A 25,446-nucleotide genomic window follows, 5' to 3' on the forward strand; every position below is an offset into this window, starting at 1 on the left:
TTAAGAATGTATTTATTGTATATATTACTTATTTCATCTGACTTTTTTTAATCCTTTTATACTTATTGCACCGTGGGACAGAGATAAACGTTATTTCAATTCCTTTGTATGTCTGGCACATATTGCAGAAATTGACAATAAAGTTGACTTTGACTTGACTTTGAAACCTGTACTATTTCATTACGTTTTGCGATAGGATTCCTGGGCATTATCCCGTTTAAGGGCCCTCGTCTGTCTAACCCAGTTCATCTTTGTGCTGATATCAGACTGTAGCTCTGCCTGTAGCCTGACTGTCAACTGGACAGTGACGCCTAGTCACTGCATCTGACCTAACTTCAAAGTCTCCAACAGACATCGAAATGTCATCAGAGACCAATACTGAAGCATATTCACTGTACATCTGTTGAAGCAGTATCAGTGTTATTGTGTTGTTTCACCAAACATGGCCGAATACACAGTGGTGTGTGGCTAGCATTGATAGCTACTTGTCGCACACTACTGTTTGCTTACATTGGTTGCATCTGGCTTAGTGAAAAAATGACACCAATACATGACTATACAATGTATTTATTTTTGAAACAAAATAGCTAACTATAAAATACTCTTTAAACAACAATACAATCTGAACTTGAGCCTAAAGGACTTTGTGATGGTGGGCCAACCTGGGATAGTAAAGAAAGAAGAGATCAAGAAAAGAAGCCTTCTGGTCATTTTTTTGGTCTAAAGTTTAAACATCTGTGCTCCTGTGTGTGTACAGTATGTGCCATGGTGATTTCATGGCAGGCTCTGGCAGTAGATTGGTAAAGCCATCTTATGCAACTAGCTTTAGAGTTTGGACCTAAGGCTTTTGTACTGGCGGTGTCCAGCAAATAAACAGCACTGATTTTCCGTTTTCTCAGTTGGAAAATCAAAACGCCGCATTCATCGGAGCACCGCATCAGAATATGCACTTCAATATCATGCTATCACATTGTCAAATTACAAAGCTGTAAAACTACATTGAGCAACTAACACCTGGTATTGAATTTGACCAGGGTTATGATGATGGCTCATTTTATAGTGCATTTTCTGTCCTCTGAAACCCAAATCCTCACATTAATAAGGTCCCTGTCCTGAACCTGAATGCTCACCAAGAATCTTGCAGTCGTCTTTAGGTGCGCTCACGGTGCAGTAACAGTCTCAATTTGAAAAAATAAAAATGAAACAGGCAGTGGAAGAAACACTGTCAGCATTCAGCCTGCATAGCCTGAGCCATCCAGTACGATCTGGCCACAAGCAACCTCAGTCTGTCGCCCGACGACTGGATCAGCTCCTTTCCACTAACGGAGAGACAAAGAGGTGGAAAAGATGTAAAATAAAATGTTTAAATCAATCAATCAATCAATCAATATCCTTTATGTCAACAGGTAAAATGTATTTAAATATGCTTTCTAAGAATGACCTGACCAAGAAAGCAGTACTATGATAAAATAAGCATGACCCGACACAGTCACATGCAATTCTCATACACCACATTTAGAATCCTATTGAAGTACAATACAAGATCAGGAACAATAATATAAAAGTAAAAAATGATAACGGTTAAAAGTAAAAAACAAAAAAAACAGAACAAATACATTTAATAAACCTGGATGTTTTCACATGGACAAAACATTATGCACAATTGCAGTGACATAAAGAACTATCTTCTCTGTCCTGTAAGAGAGAACAGTTTGATTTGATTTTGAACCGTGCTTGTTTTGGACTTTAAAAAAAATCCTTCTTACCTGTAGTAGTCCAGCCCCAGCAGACTGACCCCGTTAACAGCCAGGATCCTGTCTCCTGGTAGCAGCTTCTCACAGCGGGCCGCGGGAGAGTCTGGGGCCACTGCACGGATGAAGATGCCTTTCACCCTCATGCAAGTGTCCTATAGAGAACCAGCAGGTCACAATGTCAATGTAAACTCATTGACACCCGAGATGTCCTAGTCAGCTGCCACACTGCCATCTTTTCATTCTCACATAAGACAAATGTAAGTGTTTGTTTATTCTTCATCTAAAAAACCAACAAAGGGGCCACAGTGGTAAAATGTCAGGTTAGCTGTCTCCTTTCTTTTTTTTTTACTTTTAAAAGGTGCACCATCATGCAAAATGCACTTTTTCATGGTTTTTCTAACATATCGTGTGAGTAGTAACTCCCAAAGTAAAAGAAAAAAACAACCCTCTCTCTTTCTCTCAACCCCCATTACCAACTTAATTTACCTTACAGTTAGATTCAAACCAGCAGTTACATACAGGGCCAATCAGAGCAGACTGGGCTTTTTGGAAGGTGGGACTTAAAGGTGCAGTGTGTAATATGACATCATCAAGAAAGTTCTACAAAGTTCTAGAATGCAACACTCCCTGGGTAACCCCAACCCTTTCGAATAATAACAGAAGCTACAGTGGCCTTCAAGGACCAGAACAATTCTAAATGTTAAACAATGCACCTGATGACATTCCAACTATGAAACTTTCAAGATGGCGGCACTAGGCATTGGTCCAAAATATGCAGAAATATGGACATATATGAGACCCTTTCTAAGGAAAAAAATAATAATTCAAAACATTTTTTTCAGCTATTATGCACTAAATTAAATGTACTTGTGGATATTATAATTACTTTCTACAAAATCTGCTAGGAAATAAAACCCAAAATTCTACACACTGCAGGTTTAAAGAGACAGGCTCTAAAATGTAGCAGTTCAGACCCAGGCTGAAATGAGGAGATTTATCAATTGCACTTTGAAACATAAAGTTTTATATTATTATTATGTTTGGGCACTACACTGTGAAAACAGTTTCTAGAAGAAATCCAAATCACAATTTTGAACCTGAGAATGAGCATCACGTGACCATTAAAACCAGATGCCAATTTGTCTTAGAACATGGACAGTGAACGCTAGGAACATGCTGCTTTTCAAAGACCAAAATGCCTTGATTTCAATGAAATCCAGACGCTAGAGTGGAACAGTGGCTACCCCCGATGTGACATCATGACTTCGGCTCAACAACAACATACAGACATTTAAAGTGTAACTTATTAAGACTTAGCAGTATTTCCCTGCTTCTCTGTGGCTGGAAGTTTCAAGTCTGCTGCACCTTTTTAACTAGTATCAAGTATTAGGTGTAAGGATACGTCCACTTGACTCACCCTTGTGTCGACCAGAGCCAGCCCGAGTCCCCTTTCCCCTCGCTCCAGCTCCAAGCTGAAAAGCTCATCGTTGTTTTCATCGTAAAGGTCGTCCGCCTCATCCCCCTCGCCCTCCTCCACCTCCTCTTTCACTTCAATAAACCTTTCTATGCCGGGCCGGTGTGACTGCAAACCATCTACTTTCAGCGCAGACAGACATTCAAACACTAATCCACCTGAGGAAGAAAAATAAAGGACATGTTGCTTCAGACAAACAGCGGTGTATCAGTTTGAGGAGGCAAGACTGGCTTTGTCAGACTATAAGCCCTAATTGCGGCAAATAAACGTATTGTAGTCATTCGCTGGAAAAGTTAGGAGCCCCCTAGTTTATTTTTGATCATTGCTAGGGGAGACATTGTAATCTTTTTAATAATAATAATAATAATACATTTTATTTCCAGGCGCCTTTCAAAAGCTCTCAAGGTCGCCTTACATTCAAAGAATTCAATAACATACTGTTTAAAAGCAAGGTACACAAATAGAATTAAAAACAGTTTAATTTTTACAAGGTATAACTTCTCTTAATGATGATGTCCATCCTTGAAGCTACTTTGCATGGCCCCTTCTAAGACCTTACTAACCTGTGTGCACAGCAGCCTTATACAAGTCAATACTGTGACCCGTGTGCATAGCATGTCTATCTCCTGAACTACATGTAATTAATATTTCATTTTAGGTGTAGTTCTAGTTTTTTTCTAATGTAGCAGTTAAAAGTTATGTAATAATAATAATGATAACACATTGGATTTATATAGCGCTTTTCCAAATGCTCAAAGACGGTGCACAAAAGCATCTGTATCATACAAAACAAAAACAAAACAAAACGTTTAAAGTTTAAAAAGCAAGGGTGAAAAGGTGCGTTTTGACATCCCTATTACTGTCACTACTATTGCTATTACGGTGGAGGTGGGGAGGTCAGGTTTGATGCCGTTTGCATTGTACCGAAAGTCCTCTATCGCTGTTTGGGAGGAAACTTATTGAAAATTCAATCAATATATTAAATTAAAATTTGTTTCTGCACCCCTACCGTACCTTGGTCGTGTTCATCTATGCCAGACGACCAGCAGGGAATCGTCTCGTTGTTGTTGTCTTTTACCAATTCATCCTGGTACGCCTTAAGGGGCAAATAAGGGGGATCTATGATGCCGGGGGTGTTGGGTGGGGTGAGGAGGCCAGACTGCAAAGAGGACCTCCTGGTCTCTCCGGTCTCACTCTCCCGGCTCTGCAGCTCCAGGTTTCGGAGCTTCTTGGACAGTAGGAGCGCCCCACCTCCGCCGCTGGAGCTGAATCGGTCCTTGTCCAGGGTCGGGGAGGGACAAGGTGGGGGTGATGGGGGTAAGGCATCAATGATAGTACTAGGGGATAGGAGCAGCTCAACCGACGGCCTCGATGTATCATCCAAGGTTTCCACACTAACTTCTGGGAGGAAATCCATCTCAGTCACTTTAGGCTCCATGGAATGACTGGCCCCATACTGTATGACCAATAAATAATATATTAGAACAATTAGGATCAACTGGATCAAAATTAGCATACAATTAGCATATTTCAAAAGCAAAGCCCCACCAGCTGTTCACATCAAAGTAAAAGAAAACAAGTCGATAAGAAAGAAAATGGGCGAGGGACCGGCGAGCAAAAAATAGTTTTTTTATTTAATGCTCCGAGGAACTTTCAGTTTGTGTTCTTGCACCCCTTTGGACAAAAGCAGTAGGCCTAGTGTTTTTACCACGCCAGCTGTTGTTCCTGGGTAAAGGCATTAAGAACAAATATATAAATATAGCGTTCTTTGCACCGATTGTCTCGTTTTTGCTGTGACAATAAGACTGTTTCAGAAATATTTCAAAGTTCCTCGTAGCACCTTTAAGTCTCAAGTGTGGAAACTGTCTTTCTGTGTGTTTTATCCCATTTCGACAGTTATTATCTATCTAAAAAATATTTATACCTATTTCATCTTACTGCTCTTTGTTTGCTTCTTTTTTTCAAGGGAATGGTATCTAGGCATTTGTATCTACCTTCTTCTCGACAGTAGCTGTGATCTCTTGGGCCTGTGAGTGGGACATGGTGGAGATAAACTCTCTCAGTTTGTCTAGCTGTTCGCCCAGGGCTGAGTCTGTCACCTGCCCCCTCAGTGTGAAGCAGTAACCCCCATCTGGCAGCACCAGAGGATGGTGGGTGTCGAAGCTCTCCAGTATGTCAGCTGAGGAAGACATAATAAGGCATTATCGTATTGGCATTAAATACAAGAAATGCAAGAAAACAATTGATTATTATGAGAATCTTATAGGTGAACCGTATGTTGTGGAGCCCCCTCTCACCAGTCCTGTGTGCTGCAGCCTGCTCCTGAACAGAGGGAGTCCAGCTGTGACGGTTCACAGGCCCCGGGCTGTAGAGGCTCAACATGTGGTTCAGCTGAGACGCACTAAGGGCCGGATAGTCAGAGCGCAGGGACATCCAGGAGCTCTACACACACACACGCACGCACGGACACACACACACACACACACACACACACACACACACACACACACACACACACACACACACACACACACAGTTATGAATTATAATTCTCTTTCTGTCCTTTAAGTTGTCTGTCTGGTTAAAAAGCTTTTTGATTAGATTTATTTTAATTTTTATACAATCTCTTAGTACAACCTCACTTGTATTTGTAAAGATGACATTCTATCTACAACCTAAAAGCATTCAAATATATGGAGCAGTCTTCTCTGCCATCGGACCCAATCAAACCTTTGTCTCCTACAGTGTATATATATATATATATATATATATATGTCTGTGTATATACTGTATATACACTGTGTGTATATATATATATACTCACATGATATATAATATTTTAACTGTAAACTAAACACACAGTATCCTTTTTCATCTACTCTGCAGAAATCACATCACTTAATCCTCAGCCTGTTATGTCTCTGGTGGTGATTATTTATAGTTGGATAAATCCCACTCTGCTGAATGTGCAGTGTGTGTGTGTGTGTGTGTGTGTGTGTGTGTGTGTGTGTGTGTGTGTGTGTGTGTGTGCGTGTGTATGTATGTTTTACCTGCAGTAAATTCTTCCTGGGCGTAGCCAGCAGATTGATAGCCGACGACAGTGTGCGTGTGTGCTCCAAAGCCAGCTCTCCCAGTCCAGCTGTGTGGGCCCAGGCCAGGAGCAGGTCAAGATTGACCCGCAGCCGTACGCCTATAGACCACTGGTAGAAGCCAGGCTCAGAACCTGTGTACCACATCAGGAGGGAGTCGTCTTTAAATCAACTCATATTTAAGATCAGGGATTTGTTCTTTCACTTTGGTCTTAGAGAAAACACAAGTTTGAGCACGGAAGAGATTGTTTTTTGCTCCTTGTCATCCGTCAATCATTCCTTGTGAAATTCAAGACTCGTAAACTAGATGCACGTCTATGTTACCACAAACACAGGCAATACAGTTCAGTATTAGGATGTATTCTATCCTTAGCTGTTCAAGAAAATGACTCACATCTAAAAAAAAGTATTGTGAAATGGCCAAACATGGTTGGCATGTCTCTTGACGGCCACTAGGGAGCAGGGCAGTCACAGAGGCCTTTCACACCAAAATGAACCAAGAGTCAGTTCCAGGCTGGTGTTGGGGTCAGTTCAAAACTGGTTACAGCCTTATCCCAGTTATGAACCGGTTGGTTTCACATCGACCGGAGACAGCCATGGAGCCGGCAAGAGAGCAACGTCATGACGTCACTGTAAACGTGTGTGTACGTCACCCGACGCCGCTGCTCTTGTGGCTAACGCTAAAGCTACCGCTAGCTTTAAGCACAACAACAGCGGCGAATACGTCTTATTTTTACACTTGTTGGCTCTCGCTTTGCTTTCTTAAGCAAACAGGACCCATACAGCGTATTCTCGCCGGTCAATTTGATCGCTACGTTCGGTAATTATGTTATGTTTACGTCTCGTAGTAGCGGTGTTTTTAAATATGGCGGGCATGAGGTTTGAGTTGCTCTGGTTGGTCAGGATAATCCCTCCCCCAACCGTTCGCGCAAGCAGTTCTTATCAAACCCTGCTCAATCCTGGGGTATGAGTTCCCCCGGTTTTTACGGCCCGGAGCAGGCTCTCTGGCGGTGTGAAACCAAAACACTGGCTCTAACTCCGAACAAGCCCAGAACTAGCTCCGATTTTGCGGCGGTGTGAAAGGCCTAAGAGTCACAGGGTACCATGACTCAGTCACAAATTCCATAATAGTACAGGCATTTTGTGAGAAAATATGGATGGACCTCTCAAAAATTGCAACAGAAACCATTTCAACTGTTTTTAACTCATGAATATGTAATTAATAACATACTAAAAGTCTTAAGGAATCCAAGTGGTGGAAAGTTATTTTCTAAGGGGTTTCTTAACCATACCTTTATGTCAATTTTCGGCTTCCCATACTGTTTTATGGTAGAGGGGATATGTGCAAAATTGTTAACCTTTTCAGAAAAGCTTGAAACTTGGTACACTTAGACAGTTCGGGGCTCTGAACATTTTCAGATATTAAGCCATTGCAAAATGTAATCATGGTTGCCATGGAGACCATTTTACTTTCCGCCATAGCCTAATTATGCATTTTTCATCATAACTCCTGAACCAAACATAATACCACATAACTAGTGATGTCTAACCCTATGTTTTCATGGTCAGGGATTACTATGATACCACACAACATCAGAAACAGTTAAGGTCAATAGTTAAGGGTGAATCCAATGTTAATTTTTATTTATTTATACATTATTTTCTGATATCCACACAAATCGTTCATTACTGTCCATATCAACCGACAACTTTGTTTAACAAGAGATATGGTACAATGCATGTGCAAATAAATGATTAACTATGAAGTCATAATATTCATTTGATTTAATTTTCTTGCCATAAATGTATTAAACGTTTTCAAGATAACACTGTCAAGTTATTTTTGGGTAATTTTTGCCTTTATTAGTTAGAGAGAGAGATCAGAACCATATGACCCGACAGCAGACCTGGAACTCATATGGAAAACTGCCATCCTGTTTGTCTCCCAAAGGCCAGCATGGTCTAGTATGATGCAATTTGCACAGCATGGCAATCACCCGGGGTAAACATCCTTTGTGTTTACCCCCAGGCCCGGATTAAGAAGAAAGATTACACTAGGCATACCGCATTTTTTCGGGCCCCCTCCAAACGGATACTTCACGATTTGGTGAAAAACTACGTACATTTGAACTGCCACAAGAGTATTATGCTCATTCATTTGTTTAAGAGTTGCGCGTTTGTAAACGGGAGTAAAGAGAAACGTAACCGAGTGTGCGAGCTCACTGCAGGAGCATTTCTGTAAGGTGCGTGCAGAGTCCAGTGTGGGAGCAATTTTTCCAACTGGATGAAAAACAGTGCAGTGCAATGCTTTATTCAGCATAAAGTTAAAACGCTCGTGCAAGCCTGATCTAACACAAAAGCCTTGCGCGAGCGAAGCAGCGATTCACCTGGTGAAACCTGGCGTGGAACTCTGTGGTGGGTAACGGCGAAATTCACACTGAGACATCGCCGGTCTGAGACGCAGCACAGAAAAACTCTGGTTTGACGACTAAAATTATAACCAGGGAGCAGAGCCGGCCCAAGCCTTCATGTGGCCCTAAGCCGAATTTGATTAGGGCCCCCCTCTCCAATGTTATCGTGGCCAAATGATTGACTAGGCCATTGTTAAATGTCATTCACACACCCAGTTCATCGCTACTGCCTCCAATGTCCAGCTTAGTGAAAATAGTAGCCAGCCGAGATCCTGACTCTCCTAGGGGGGTCCGGGGGTATGCCCCCCCGGGAGATTTTTTTTACCTTTTTAAAGTGAAATGCATGAATTTGGTGCACTTTGAGAGGGAAATTAAGAGGCTAAATCTGAGGAATTTTGTGTGAACAAATAATTTGGAGATACTGGCTCGAATGAAGTAGAAATAAAAGCTATCGAAGAAAGACATGGATTTTCCATAAAAATATTAATATAGAAAAAATATAATATATAAATAAAATAAAAAATATAATTCAGTGTCCTCTGGGATGGTGCTTTTTTTTCTTTTACGGAACATATTTCTCTTTAATATTATGAATGCATTTAAATGCAGTGAGAGGAACGAAGCAGAAGAACTCTGTTGTCCAGCTATCTTTTTTTCCACAGATGAGGCTGAAATAGGCTATAGACTACAGTACACACAGTGAATGGGCAACTGAGGGCAGCCCAATTTCCAATTTTTTTAAATAAACTCAATACCGAGTGATAAGTTAACCTCGGATGAACTGATTAAATTAATAGGCTATTAACTATCCAGACCAAAACATGTTATTCCTTTTTTTGTATGATAACTTACATTTGCATAATATGATGTTAATATCAAACACATACCGTAAAAAAAAACTTAAAAAAAAAAAAAAAAAAAAAAACATTTTTTTTTCCTTCTCACTGGGCCCCCTTGTGGAAATGGGCCCTAGGCACGTGCCTAGAATGCCTATGCCTAGATCCGGCCCTGTTTACCCCATTGGTTGATATGAGACGTAGTGACCCTACATGCATCTACTCCGCATGTAAGTTCCTATGTGAACATGCCCACTGCCACAATTCCACCCCAATCATCAAATTTTATCAACCACTGGTGGAAGGCATTTTCTTATGAAAGCAGCTGAGCCAGAGGTTAGTGACTTGGGGGCTTCCACACTGATATGAGTTGTTGGGGTCCATTGGGCATGTTATGGTTGATGCTGGCAAGACGAAGTGATAATGATTTTCTATGCAGCCATTGTGCACATTATGACAGGGAAGATGTTTGGATGGGATTTGCATTGAAGGAGTCCTTAATTGCCTGATTCTGCCTGATGCACTTGTTGTAACTCCCCATTAGCTGCAAGGAGATCCAAAATACTATGATGAAGAGATGTCATCAGCAGATGATACCTGCTGGAGATCGTTTATAAAACTCTGGTGTCAATTAAGTTGCTGCAATATATGCAAAGCTTATAGACGATGTCTGCAGAGAAGGCTTGCCATTCTGATGTGATTCTCAGAATAAGATGACTTCTCAAATGCAAAACTGAATCCTTAAAATCCATTGGTAGACATATTTTGCAAGTTTCTGAGAATTGGGAACTTCACCTTGAAACAATATCAGAAATGCTTCCTTTCATGGCAGTATCAGGGCATAATCTCTACACAAAATCAGCTCACATCTACAGTATGTGCAGACAAGGCCGTCCATAAGGGGTAGAAAGTGTGAAAGCTTTCTAGGGCCCAGCCACTTGGGGGGCCCATGGTCTTTGGAAGCCAAGAACCTACCTAGATAACCTTTATTTTTAGATTTTTAGATATTTATGTCAATATCTATTCAAAGTTGGGTGTTTACACAGAGCCGCGGCTCCGCTTAAGGCCATTTAAAAAGCAGTAGAAAAGCTACTTGTGTCTGGGTGTGGATGTGAAAAGTATTTGGACCCCATGAAAAAACAGGTTGGGTACCTTTTGTAGTTCTTCTACATTCTTATAAACAGGACAGGCTAGTTACTCTGTCATTGTCCTGAGTCTACAAATTCTCTCTCCCCGTAACGTACATTTTTGTGAAAAAGAATTTCCCTTTGTGGACTATAACTTCTAAAGGCTTGGACATAAGTCTTCAGGTTGACACGGCCAGCCAGGTCTGACCAGTTTTTCAGAAACCTGGCCAATTGACCAACCAGCCGAGTGATACCACAATGAAGCTGACGAGCAGCATCATCCTGTTTTAATCATTGTAATCACCAAGGTCCTGCTTTCTGTATTGTTTCTAAAAATTAAAAATTAAAATAGACCTTAAAAAGTTCTTAATGCAAAGAAAGATACAAGGCACAAAGAAGTTGGAAATAACTGAAGGAACAGATTTGTGTTCAAAGATTAAGAACTTTTTTGTAATGATTTCAGTAATGTTTTCAGTAATTTTGCAGTGATGAGAGTAGAATGAACTAAGCCTAAATGTTGCAACCAAATATAGGCCAACTTTATAGTTTTGAAGGGTAGGTTGGTTTGGTTATTCATGTAGAGAACCTTTTTTTTCTTTTTTGTGTGAAGAATTTGTTGTTGATGTTAATTTTTAAGCGTTATTTATTTCAACAATACCACCAAAATATTTCAAATTATTTATTGTCATGTGCAGAAATACAAAAGAGTGCAATATTTGGTGCAGTCAATTAGTGTAAATGTATCTTATACCAGAAACTAGTAGCATAGAAAACGTGCAAATTGTGAAAAAACTTTTAGATTGCTTTAGTGGATACTAAAGAAGAGCAATGTCTCTGTGTGAACTGATTATTTTGTAGAGATCTGCTGATCTGTTAAACAATTGTGTGAGTGGGTATTCAAAATAAATTGGTAGGTATGCTGGGCTAAGTCAGAAATGTACATGCTACTATTGTAAAATAATAAGCCCTTGCTCCCCCAACTGTCCCTGCAAGTCCCTGGTTGATAAGATAGTTATTCTCTCTACAAATGATGAACAATGCATAATTAGGCTATGGCGGAAAGTAAAATGGTCGCCATGGCAACCATGATTCGATTTTGCAATGGCTTAATGTCTGAAAAGAGCCCCAAACTATATACAGTAAGTGTACCAAGTTTCATGCTTTTCTGAAAAGGTTAACAATTTTGCACATATCCCCTCTACCATAAAACAGTACTTTGGGAAGCCGAAAATTTACATAAAGGTATGGTTAAGAAACCCCTTAGAAAATAACTTTCCACCACTTGGATTCCTTAAGACTTTTAGTATGTTATTTATTACATATTCATGAGTCAAAAACAGTTGGAATGGTTTCTGTTGCAATTTTTGAGAGGTCAGGTTATATAATGCCTGGACTATAAGATATACTGTATACAAAACCAAGTAAAAACTATCTATCTATCTATCTATCTATCTATCTATCTATCTATCTATCTATCTATCTATCTATCTATCTATCTATCTATCTATCTATCTATCTATCTATCTATCTATCTATCTATCTATCTATCTATCTATCTATCTATCTATCTATCTATCTGTCCATCCAAGTAATTGTAAGCCTGCCCTGGACCCACCTGTGTCTACCAGCTACTTAAATATACTCCATGAGGACACTGGATCAGTTAGACTGGTCTACCTCTTTCCATGAGTGAGTTGAAGAGTGATGCACCGATGAAGTAGAAGAGGTAGCCAATGAGCTGCGAGGAGATGTCTGTGTGGAGCTGACAGTCTGACAGTAGTCTCCAGGTCCGGGTCAAGACCTCCACCAGATGCTGGATGTCAGCGGGGGCCGTCAGTGTGTGGCCAGCCTCAGAACCCTCTGTGAAGGGGCTGCAGTCCAGGAGGCCCGGCAGGATGGGGTAGAGGAGCTATAGTGAGACAGAAAGGGATTAAATGAATGAAGGATGGGGGTCCCATGTAGGAGCAGACCCCGGTTCGAATCCGGCCTGTGGTCATCCTCTGTATGTCATTCCCCTCTCTGCCGTATTTCACCTCTATCTTTCCAAACTGTCTTAATAAGAAAGCAAATATGCCCAAATATAATCTTGAAGAATGTACATTTCTAAATGTACTTTATAAAACAGGCGCCTTATCTCTACACATTTGTCTGCAGTGTGTTTTTTCCCCGCATTGTTGTGAGGAGCCCGAGGCCTAGGAAGTGAGCTGTGATTGTTGTGCATATGACAAATACACGTCTTGAATCTTGAATCTTGGAAGGATGCTGTGAGAGCTGTCTCACTCATCCAATGTGGACCGGAGAATGTGGACAATTCCTGTGGGTCACTCTGAGGTCGGAAAAGTTAACGTTGTTGTGTGGTGGATTTTTCTGATGGCTGGGATTCACTTAAACACGTAACCCTCTACAACCCAGATCTCAGACCACCCGTACTGCCCTCTTGCGTGCCCGCTGCCTCTTCGTGTTTCTCACACTCACTAAAGATTACTCAGGGAAAATCGGCAGAAATAACAACCAGTTTTTCAACATTTACTCATCCCCTTTCCAGCCAAAGGTTCCTCCTAGCCTGCTCTTCGGAAGCGAGCCCCGTACAACGATAGCTTTGTTTTCGGGGGGCTAATTGTACACAGACATCCCCCCTTTCTTTCCCCTCCGATCTCACTCTCTTTTTTTTTTTTTACACCCACCCCAAGCTTCCGAAAGCCAGCCAGCGCCAGCCATAGATCCACATTCCTAGAAAAAAATAAGAAGCTGAATATGGCTCATGTGGGCTTGGCATGGTCGCTGACACAAGGACTGCTGAGTGAAGAGTTCTGGGGAGGAATCCACCCTGTACAGATCGGTTTACATTTACAGTAAGGCCGGGCCGCAAAGCAAGGGCAGGCCGAACATGAACACTTAGAACATATAGCAGCAGTCCCCAATCGCATAATATGAGACAATGGAAATGGGTGAACATTAGCCCCCAAATGATGATATTGCTGTGTTTGCTGGTTGGAAAATGTTGTCTGTGCTGAGCCAAGCCAAGCCAAGCCAAGGGGGGGGGATTCGTTCATTCTGGGGATTACCACATGCATCCATGGCACGCATTATTCCAGAGTTAGAAAAAATTATTGAAGTGTGTATTTTATTATGTTTTCTGCTCATTTGTGCATTCATTGTAATGGACAAGTAAACACACACACACACACACACACACACACACACACATACACACACACACACACACACACACACACACACACACACACACACACACACACACACACACACACACACACACACACACACACAGACACAGACACATACACAAACACACACACAGTCTGCCCACAAGGCCTGTTTAAAGTGCATGTGTATTCATCGTGACATATCTTCAGCTGGAATAGCTGCTCTCACCAGTGGCGCCTTTTGTTTTTTTTTCCATCGGGCAGCAATTACCCTCACGTTCGGATGGGCGAGCATGAAATACCTCCAAATAAACAGGGATTTGAGAGAATGTTACCACTTCAGTGAGGGTTTAGATCAGACTTTGCTCTAAGCGTAGCGGGGTTAGTGTCACTTTCCAGTTTTGTTGGATGGGAGGAGGATGGGAAGTTGGATGCCACCACGGCAGTACCCACCATTGAAGGCAAAGAGATCTACAGTAGACCTCTGTATGTATCCGATGTGAATATAATAAATGTCATTTGGTTCGTCAAATACATTGTAACTTTCTCATCTGATCACCATACATGCGTGTTCCTGTTGAAGTGGGTGATCATGCAGTTACTACAAAAAGATTTATTCAACACAGTTCTATATGATTTTTTTAAAGGTATTTTTGTGGTTTTATTGGATAGTATTAAGCTCAGAGTTGAAATTGGGAGAGAGAGGGGGACGATATTAGATAGAAGGCTTAGGCCGGAGTCGAGCCCGGGTACGCTGCGACAAGGACTTTTACCTTAATGGTGCGCCCGCACTGGTGAGCCCCAGGTTCTTTGATTATTATTGGTTAAACATATTAGGAAATCAAATAGGCTGCTGAATAGTTAAGTTAGCTTGACTGAAGTAAATGAACTAATTCCATCCATACAATGTTAGACTGATATACTTTCAATTCTGTTTCTTGTAAAAAGGTTGAAGTTCATGTTGAAATCGGGTACCCCCTGAATAGCCTACTTTTCATTTTCACGATTAGGCAGGTCAAATGTGCATATCAACCCAGGAACACACACTGTGTTGACTTTCCTCATGGAGAAAGATGAAAAAGAATCCTCCAACCAAAGCAGTAGCTTAATGAAGGGAAGAGATAATACACTGGCGGTAAGCGCAGTCATAAATCACTATGTCAATCTCGCTACACTACTGAGCTAAAGGAGAGATAAAGTTAAATCGTTAAGGCCTCAGCAAAGGTTATAGGCTACTCCTTGGCTTGACACTGATGACTTTGGCCACATTCCTCACAAATTCTCCGACTGACAGACCCCAGAGAGTTGTTGATGTGAGCCCACTGTGAAGTGACAGCCGTGATGGATGACGTGACATGCCTAGATTAACTGGCAAAGATCCAAAGAAAGGTACAGAAGCTATATCAGGTCCATATGGGCTACAACGACGACAACACATTTTATAGAAAGCAGATCCAGAAGTCTGTGTTTACTATACAACAGAATACTCTTGAAGGATTTTTCTGATTGTATCATGTCATCCACGAAAATGTATAAATCGCTATAAAGTCATGTACTGTTTAATACTAAAGAGTCAGTATGAATTTCAAAATCCTTTCCTGGCTTTTGAGACAACGATGGGAAATTTAAAGGCATATCTGCACAGAATATTGAATATTCCGGTGGGTTAATTGAGAGCCATTTTATGAGAAATTGACTACAAGATTATCATTATAACTCCATCATCATGCACAGTACAAGGAGGACTCGCTCTCCACTTCTTCCAAATAAAACAGTGAACACAATCTGTTTCAAATGCGATGCTTTTTGAATCTCCTAACCTTTGTAGCTTGAGGAAGAATACCAGTTGTCCAGTTGTTACTAAAGATCTTTGCTTCTATATGAGATATACCATACACTACCATTCAGGGACAGACTTTCGTTTCATATGCACATGTTGTCAATATAGGTTCTGACAAGATATTTTCAAGCTCTTTTATGCAAACTTATATTAAAGCCTTAATCGAGTTAATATCACTAAACAAATGATTAATGTACATAAACAGCATGTCAGATTCCTACACAACTGAATAGATGGATTTTAAACATGTGTGTGTGTGTGTGTGATCTCACTCCACATAAACAATTGTTTCTTTATTCCATCCTCCGCAGTTCAAACCAGAGGACTCCACTCCACAGTTGCATCATTGAACATGTTTTGTTGTACCAAGCCCGTGTCTCCCAGGGAGCTGACACAAAGGGAAAAAACAAGTAATGCGTAATGCAACAACCTTTCAATTGAATCAGATCGCGCAGGGTTATAAAACTCTACTGAACATGCTGTATTATATTGCTGTTATAATTTATGGATTTACTGTCAAAAATACATCTGGAAGTAATTGGCTACATCGGGCAGACTAAAAAAAAAAAACGCCGTCTGAGGCAGGTATAGTTAGATAACCACATCCTCGTGCGACTGCTTAAAATACGTGCTTGCCAAAAAAAAACTTGCAGGACAGCAAACTGTTAAAGGAATTCTAATAGTTTCCTCTTTAGAGATACATTTTCCTATCACTGACTTCCTTCCTGTAGGGAAGCTGACAGGGAAGATGCCTCAAACCCCCTGACACATCAGACACAAAGTCCATCTGGAGTCCAACTGGCTGGACATGTGAGACCTCAGGCTTGGCTGCTGCTGCTAACAGACCGGCGCTGTGTTAATGCGTTCACTGATATGGCCTCAGTGCTTGACATGGCTTCCTTCTACTGCTTTGGAGCATCTATTATAGGTCATTGGAAAAGGTTTTGCAGGAGACAATTAGACTGGACAATCAGCTAGAATGCCTATAGTCCAACTAATGGGTTGTGGAGAAAGAAAGATGTTCAGAAAGAGAGTATGTAAAGTCAGATGTATTTGTATGGACCAAAATAGGCCAATCTCCTCATTATTATTTTTTTGGATAGTTTTCATAGCCACACCCACACAGCCCGCCTGGAAATTTGTCTGAAACTTCTCCCGGCACAATCCCATTTAATGGGTGTGGTGCCTTTTTGGAGAAACTGCACACTGGATACTGTGGCTATACAGTGAAATGCCAGTTTTGTCTTTTTCCGAGGGACTCTCTGTGAGAATCCAGCATGTTACAAACTTTGTTGCATTTAAAGCAATGCTATTTTCCTTTACAGGAAGGGAGCCTTAATCGGGAACACGAGAGAAAGTTTAGAAGACTTCATTACCCAGATATCCTGAGGGGTTTCATTGACAAAATTCATCTCAGGAAATAATTTAAAGTGTGTCAATTGAATCAAATACATTTTTATTTTTTAATTATCATTAAAAGGTTATTACATATTTGGCCACTTGGTGGCAGTGGACAACTTGTACACACAATATTGGCATTTTAATTGTTTTGGCTAATGTGTTAGCAATCAACGGCCAAATTGATTAAATAATTTAAGCAGACATGAGCAACATTAGCATTTTTCAGGAGTTATTTTCTGACTAACAAATGTAGATCAAATGTTCACTCTTCTATAAGCTCTGTTTTGGTCTCCTCAACTGCTTAAGAAATGTTTTATTTGGCTGTGTTGCATGTTCATGGGCTATTTGCTGTGTCTATCTGCAGTTTTGTGATGGGCAGAGTCCAGCGGTCCAGGGGAAATTGTTACAGGCAATATATACAAATATTGCTTAGTGAATTTTTTATAAACTTGTCTTGTGCAGCTTTGACTGGTTGAGAATCACAGTTACCTTGTCCTTCTGTACTTCTACATTTTTTGACAAGTAAAACATGTCTTAAATTGTATTGTTAAAGCTTCTGGAAACCTGGTCTAAAATAGTAAAAAATCAATATTTGATATCAAAGTTGAGTGTCTCAATAAGCTTTTACCAAAACGTGATTGAAAATAAATGTTCATAAATATTATTAAATAAACAGCTTTTTACTGACCGTTTGACAGAACTGTGTGGGTGTGGCTGTAACAATTCTCTCCGTGGCAACAGTCATTGTTTTTATAGAATGTCCGGGCAGAGACCTGCCGTGATTAATTCAAAATACTTATTGTGTAATAAGAACCAGAGCATACAGTATATCCCGCCTCATTTTAACCAAGTTTCTGTAAAGTTTATCAAACTTAAATGACTATTTTTAATGTGAATTGATAAATATGCCTAACTGTTTTCAGATGCTTGCTATCATGCAACTCACTTCCCACGATTACATAGTTAAATGGATTTTGTGGATTTGGGTTTACAGGGGTTTTAAAGGCTGCAATGCAAAGCTTCCCTGGCAGGCAGCACTTCCATGGCTTCATCCTCCCCCAACACATTCACACACGCACACACAAACACACGCACTCACAGACACACAGACACACACTCACACGCACACGCACAAAGGCCCTTGGTGTCCTGTCTTTCTTCCATGTCATAATGCCCCTAGTGTGGTCTGGCGGTGTGGCTGGTTGGTCTATTAGAAAGCTGTCACGGTGGCTAACTGGGCTCTTTCTACTCAGGCCGTCTCTGATTATTTTCCTTTCTGCTGCACATCATAATCTTTCGGTGAGAGGAACAGATGGAGCCCCTACACAAGCCGGGCTTGACTCTTCTCCTTTTGGCCCAGAAAAGTACCTTGTTGTCTTAGGTAAGGGAGATGTTTAGTCTCCCATCAAAGAGGACAAATTGTTACTTGTGTTTACAACATACGTGCCACTTGACAAGCTAATCCGTTTGACGTGTGTGTGACTTATCTGCGTGCCAGCTCATCCCCTCACCTTGGTGATGTAGTACACACATTGTTGGAAGGCGAGCATGATGACCTCCTCCAGGACAGCCATGGTCTCCTCACTGGCTGAGCGGACACACGACAGGTGTAGCTCAAACAGGGCTGAAACCACAACACACACACACACACACACACACACACACACACACACACACACACACACACACACACACACACACACACACACACACACACACACACACACACACACACACACACACACACACACACAGATATTTGTTATCCATACGGGTGTAGTGAGGCACCAGTGATGTATTGAATTTATGTTTTGAGTTTCACTGGTCAAAACTTCTGTCAGACAGTAAAATAAACTTAAAGGTGCTCTGAGGAACTTTCAGTTTGTTTTCATTCTTGCACTCCCTTTGGACAAAAGCGGTAGTGCTATTACAACGCCAGCTGTAGTTCCTGGGTGATGGTGAGCGTACCCATGACAAAGGCATTAAGTGACACAGTGGTAGAAATATTAGCATTTAGCTCTAATATAAATATTTACATAATGCAGCTTCAACTTTTTATGACAATTGTATGAAAATCTAAAGCTCCATGTAGACTCACCAAAGTTCTCTGCCTCGTTGTCCTCTCCATCTTCCAGTCCCTGCTCTTTCAGGGTTCTCCACTGCAGAGCGAGAGGCAGCTGCAGCTGGATGAAGTGCAGCAGCTCCAGACTGTTGGACATCCACACCACCAGGGGGCGCAGTCCTGAGATCACCTCATGCAGGCTGAGCGCCCCGGTGCATTCTGGGTTTGAGCCTTGACCACTGGGACTACAATATAACAGCGATGAGATGGCAGTGTAGTAGGTGAACTCTAGTGATATTATTTTTTACTGATTGCTGAGAAAGAATAAGTAAGGTGCACTTACACTTCAGGTTGGACTGCAGCGAGGTCCTTCGTGTGCTCCTGCATGACAGACAACAACAATCTTAATTTCTACAAGATGATGATGCGTGTTTAGGAATAAGAATAAACTAAAAACAGCAGGATAAAACGGATAGAATGCTAATTAGACATTGTGTTTATAATTAGAACATCAACACAGACAATTTAAATTCCAAAGATGGAGCTTTTTTAGAATTCCTTACACATAATATCACCACCAAGATTTTTTAAAGTAATAAACATCTCTTACGGACAGAATCGGTATCGGCCGATATCCAAAATATATATAGGAATCTGATCCTAACCAGCAAACTTGCTAGCTCTGCTGCTCACGAAACACTAATTCAAAATTCCCTTAATTGACTATGCCTTTTCATTTGGTTTGTACTGTGTTTTACTGCTAAATATTCCCCAAAAGGTTAGCTATTAGAACCATAGGGGGGGTTGATGTGATGGGGGACACCCTTTGAGGCTTGCGGACCTCCTGTAAAATCCTCTCTCCCATGACTTACCCATACGGCATTCTGCACTGCACCCGCAAAGAGCAACAGCAGCCTTCGCAGGTCTGAGCTGTGAAGACATGTGGACGAATACTGAACACACAAGCTCAGCAGAAAGGCAACAGTCAGCGGTGGTCTGTCTTTGCTGCTCCCCATGGCAACTATCTCCCTGACGATGCGATCCTCGTCCTGGCTCTCGTACCTGAGAGTCAGGTTGTGGTTTTGGGCTGATTTCAAACAGGGGGGGCCTCTGTTTGGGGACTTATGTTCGATGGGGCTCTGGAGGTCGACACAGTTCATGATGCAGGTGTTGCATAGGATCATCTCTCTGGCGTGGCTTCTCCTGGCGGTGGCAGAGTTGGGTTGACCTAGCATCCAGGGGACGGCGGTAATGCCAGGCTCAGGAGCAGCGTTCTTTGCTTCCTTCATTTCCAAGAAAGAAAGAAGAATTACGAAACATGATTTATAGGTTTATTATGTGTTCTCATCAATAAAACCTGGCTGCAGTACTCGAGCACTGCAGTTTTGGGCGCCGCATGGACGCCGATAATACACATGTTCGCAAGTCATTTTCTCCGTGAAATGTGTTGTTTATTTGGGGTTAACGACATGGCTGGCTTGCCACCTGAACCTGTTGTTAAACACATCGGTCGATTACATTTGCTGTTTGTCCACCGTGCGCGATGTTACATCCTGCTAGCTAGCATAACATTAGCTCTATGGCTAACAGCTGAACCAAAAGGGTCAGTCAGCTGAGCGGACTAGTTTCTCTCCCGTTGCTAAGTCGTATCTATGTTCCATCCTATTTACTGGAGTACAGTATCTCACAAAAGTGAGTACACCCCTCACATTTCTTCACATTTTTCTTTATATCTTTCCATGGGACAACACTGAATAAATGACACTTTGATACAATGTAAAGTAGTCAGTGTACAGCTTGTATAAAAGTGTAAATTTACTGTCCCCTCAAAATAACTCGACACACAGCCATTAATGTCTAAACTGCTGGCAACAAAAGTGAGTACACCCCTTAGAAAAAATTTACAAATTGGGCCCAAAGTGTAAATATTTTGTGTGGCCACCATTATTTTCCAGCACTGCCTTAACCCTCTTGGGCATGTCGTTCACTAGAGCTTCACAGGTTGCAACTGGAACCCTCTTTCACCCATTTATGACAGCATCACAGAGCTGGTGGATATTAAAGACCTTGCGCTCCTCCACCTTCTGTTTGAGGATGCCCCAAAGATGCTCAATAGGGTTTAGGTCTGGATACATGCTTGGCCAGGCCATAACCTTTACCCTCAGCTTTTTTAGCAAGCCACTGGTCGTCTTGGAGGTGTGTTTGGGGTCGTTATCATGTTGCAATACCACCCTGCGGCCCAGTTTACGAAGGTTGAGTGCACGTGGTCAGCGTCGTACACAGAGGTTGGCTTTGGAAAATAGACGTATGAGTGCTGCCAGCATTGCTGAAGGGCTTGAAGGGGTGGGGGGTCAACATGTCAGTGCTCAGACCATACGCCGCACTCTGCATCATACTGGTCTGCATGGCTGTCATCCCAGAAGGAAGCCTATTCTAAAGATGATGCAAAAGAAACCCCACAAAAAGTTTGCTGAAGACAAACAGACTACGGACATGGATTACTGCAACCATGTCCTGTGGTCTGATGAGACCAAAATACATTTATTTGGTTCAGATGGTGTTAAGAGTGTGGAGCGGCAACCAGGTGAGGAGTACAAAGACAAGTGTGTCTTGCCTAGAGTCAAGCATGGTGGTTGGAGTGTCATGGTCTGGGGCTGCATGAGTGCTGCCAGCACTGGGGATCTACAGTTCATTGAATTCTAACATGTACTGTGACATACTGAAGCAGAGCATGATCCCCTCCCTTCATAAACTGGGCCGCAGGGCAGTACTGCAACATGATAACGACCCCAAACACCCCTCCGAACGACCACTGGCTTGCTAAAGAAGCTGAGGGTAAAGGTTATGGACTGGCCAAGCATGTCTCCAGTCTTAAACCCTATTGAGCATCTTTGGGGCATCCTCAAATGGGAGATGGAGGAGCGCAAGGACTCTAATATCCACCAGCTCCTTGATGTCGTCATGAATGGGTAGAAGAGGGTTCCAGTTGCAACCTGTGAAGCTCTAGTGAACTACATGCCCAAGAGGGTTAAGGCAGTGCTAGAAAATAATGATGGCAAAACAAAATATTGACACAAAGGGCCCAATTTGGAAAAATGTTCTTAGGGGTGTACTCACTTTTGTTGCCAACAGTTTAGACATTAATGGCTGTGTGTCGAGTTATTTTGAGGGGACAGTAAATTTACACTGTTATACAAGCTGTACACTGACTACTTGACATTGCATCAAAGTGTCATTTATTCAGTGTTGTCGCATGGAAAGATATAATGAAATATTTGAAGAAATGTGAGGGGTGTACTCACTTTTGTGAGATACTGTACCTAACTATGTTTTCATTACATGAGAACATTATGGGATTGTAATGATTCATGCCTCCATCTCGTCCATCAATTCGTTATAATGGACACCGCCTCAGGCATTATCCCTTAAATATTAACCGTAATAATACCGAGCTTCCGTATTATCTGCTTGCAGTAGGCCTACTGTCTTCATCCGCTAAACCATTGTTTCTACCGTGGCGTCCCCAAAAGACTGCGGGCCCAAACGTGCTGTACCCAAAACGGCAGTGCTCGAGGCATAGTAGTGCAGCCAGACCCTACTCTCTCTCATTCAAGGAATTCAGGTAAACCAAGAGTATCTCACTCTCTTACCTTGTGCGACGACGCTAAGGGATCCTTGAAGAGAAACAGGTAGCGCTCTCCCATCCCGATGACATCACCTGGGTTGAGCAACACTTCCTCTCTCAGCACCTGGCTGTTCCTTGTGACCAGGGCGTCCTCACAAGGGCACAGCAGGGTCGGTCTGCCAACTCCATCCCGATGGAAACAGCAGTGTCTCAGGAGGATGTCGTCGGCATAGAGGGGTATGTCAGGCTTTGAGCTGTCTTCATGAGCCCCTTTCTGACCAAACACAACCTTTGGCCCAGCAAGTAGGTAGATGACAAAGTCCTGTGGGGCAGATGATAAAAGGGCATGTCACCAAACAATCTGCCAATTTGAAATTGGTCTCAAAGTCATTGTTTACATTAATTAATTTTTAATTGTTGATGTTTTTAATTTAAAAAAAAAATGTTGTGCAATAAGCTGCAAACACAGCATTGGCACATTGTCCACTTACAAAGCTCAAGGCTGCATTAGCAAACATTTGCCTATTTACACAACCAGCATACATTTAGAACATTTGCATTTGTTTGGAGTTGTGTTACCGACCACTTGATGAATCCAAGTCCAATATTCATTATTCAAACCTAAAATGCTGCTTGCATTTACTGCTATACAATCATTTAATATATGATATGAAATAAGATCGTAAAATGTGTAAACCTGGATATTTACTTGAGGACATTTTAAATGCAGGACTTTTCCTAATGATTGAACACTGTGGTGAATACAGTGTGTCGTTGATATATGACTTCAATAAAAGATTCTAGGACTTTTTGCCATCAGTGTAAATTAATCGATGAGTTATTGATGCATTACTCATTGTGCATATTGGTCTTGAAACAGAACCTCTATTTTTTAGGAAATTAGACTCTTGAAATGGTACATTCATTATTTCCACAACAATCTACATAACTTAGTGAGAGCAGTCTGATCATGTGGAGCTAGCATAATTACAGTCTTGATCCAATCCTGATTAGGCAAACAAATGTTGTGTTAATCGCAGTGAGCTCAATGTGCAAGGATTATTATGTTTGACATTGCCCTCATGACGCCCATGTCTATCCCCCATGGGACAGATTAAAACCCACAGTAGAATTTCTGCTGCTCGATGATTATGACAGGCGCTTTGGGAAAACAATTGTGACGCAGAGAGTAAAACAAAAATCACAGCGGTGTGTGAGGATAAGCCTCAGAGTGTGTGTGCGTAATCAGCCAGGAAGCAGGGCCAGGGATTGTCAGAGTTTTTTCTGCCTACAGTTTGCTGACATTCCACATAATGATTCTCCCCTGTCTCTTTTTCACTGAGAAAAACCTGCTTTTAAAACTGCAGCTCTGAAGTATTTTCCAGTGAGTCAAGAAGAGAATAATGCAGTAGTTACTCCAGGAGAAACTGAGATCAGCCTGCAATGCATTTGATTCATTTGTGTGGGATACAGTAGGATTGACCATTCGCTAAGCCCTGCTCCCTTACTGTAGCAACGCCTGTCAAGATTATGCTGTTTACAAGGGTATTGACAAAATATTCGTAATAATTTTTAGACAAAGGATCCCTAAAGGTAGTCAGAGATTTTGACCTACAAAATCTATTCAGTTCATCTTTGAATCAGACTCCACATTTGTGCAAGCTTTGTAACAGAGTATAGCTTTATAGGAGCTTTACCTTCTTTAAAGCATTGCCTACCACCACTGTACTTTCACCGTTCGGCAATTGTATGTATCGTGGAGGCATATTATAGCGAAGCGGTAGTTCAAGTTATGAATGACTTATTATGAAATAATAATAATATGAATCGTGTAACATAGTCTGTGGGGAAAATGAATAACACTATTACGTGTAAGTTTTTATTCTGTGTGCACTGTTTTAACTGTTTACTCTATATGCACTTTAACTGTCTTGTTACGTTTGCCCACATCAACAACCTATGTGGTTGTGTGAAGCCCATTGGGGAATGAAATGCGATTTTGGGCTATATAAATAAAGTTGACGTGACAGAACCAGGGGGGGGGGGGGGGCCGCAAAAATAGCTCCACAACCGACCTATTGCAAAGTGAGTGAGTGTGTCTGAATGAGATACCTGTGCCAGGCTGTGGCCCTTCAGCAGCAGCAGGTAGGGACAGTCGTGAGGAGGGTGAATGGAGTACTGTGTGGTGTTATCGTCGCTGCTCTCCGTCTCCTCCCTCTCCGACTCCTCTGCTTCCCTTTCCCCTCTGGGCCTGGCTGGACAGAGGCTCTCTGTGTTGGGAGCTGCCAGGCTTGTTTGTTGGGGGGACTCGTAGCTCTGCGCCGAGCTTTGATTCAGGCTCTCGCTTCGATCCTTGCGACCCTCATCGTGATGGGCGTCACGATGTGTGCTCTCTGTGTCTAACAGGTCCGTCTGACTCTGGCTCCTCCACAGTTTATAGCCTCTGCCCTGTGTCCGCTCTATCAGGGTGGAGCTCACTCTGGAGCGGCTCTTCTGCAGCTTTCGAGCCTGGGCGTTGATACCTACCAAGGAAGATGGATAGACGGATAAGAGATTGTATTGAACACTGATAATATGTGCAAATTAAAATGCAATATTAAAAGGTTAATCATAGCATAGCTCTTAGCCATATTTAATCCCTGCTCTATAGGACATGGACA

At 41.8% G+C, this 25,446-nt stretch overlaps 1 protein-coding gene across 1 annotated transcript in view; it reads right to left on the minus strand.

Moving 5' to 3' along the window:
* Positions 1 to 640: 640 nt before the first annotated feature.
* The window catches only part of radil2b (Ras association and DIL domains 2b), a gene marked incomplete at its 5' end in the record, with an annotated part of 31,433 nt that continues 6,627 nt past the window's right edge, over positions 641 to 25,446 (minus strand). Inside the window, 14 exons of the mRNA XM_080048566.1 lie at positions 641 to 1,319; positions 1,767 to 1,906; positions 3,172 to 3,386; positions 4,243 to 4,684; positions 5,223 to 5,407; positions 5,526 to 5,670; positions 6,279 to 6,451; positions 12,369 to 12,600; positions 18,611 to 18,723; positions 19,198 to 19,406; positions 19,505 to 19,542; positions 20,034 to 20,444; positions 22,812 to 23,108; positions 24,899 to 25,308. Coding sequence (XP_079904692.1) covers positions 1,226 to 1,319; positions 1,767 to 1,906; positions 3,172 to 3,386; positions 4,243 to 4,684; positions 5,223 to 5,407; positions 5,526 to 5,670; positions 6,279 to 6,451; positions 12,369 to 12,600; positions 18,611 to 18,723; positions 19,198 to 19,406; positions 19,505 to 19,542; positions 20,034 to 20,444; positions 22,812 to 23,108; positions 24,899 to 25,308 — 3,104 coding nt within the window. The 3' untranslated portion in view covers positions 641 to 1,225. The remainder of the gene's footprint in view (positions 1,320 to 1,766; positions 1,907 to 3,171; positions 3,387 to 4,242; positions 4,685 to 5,222; positions 5,408 to 5,525; positions 5,671 to 6,278; positions 6,452 to 12,368; positions 12,601 to 18,610; positions 18,724 to 19,197; positions 19,407 to 19,504; positions 19,543 to 20,033; positions 20,445 to 22,811; positions 23,109 to 24,898; positions 25,309 to 25,446) is intronic.

The sequence above is a fragment of the Ammodytes marinus genome (assembly GCF_949987685.1).
Source record: "Ammodytes marinus genome assembly, chromosome: 20".
In the NCBI taxonomy this organism is placed as follows: Eukaryota; Metazoa; Chordata; class Actinopteri; order Uranoscopiformes; family Ammodytidae; genus Ammodytes; species Ammodytes marinus.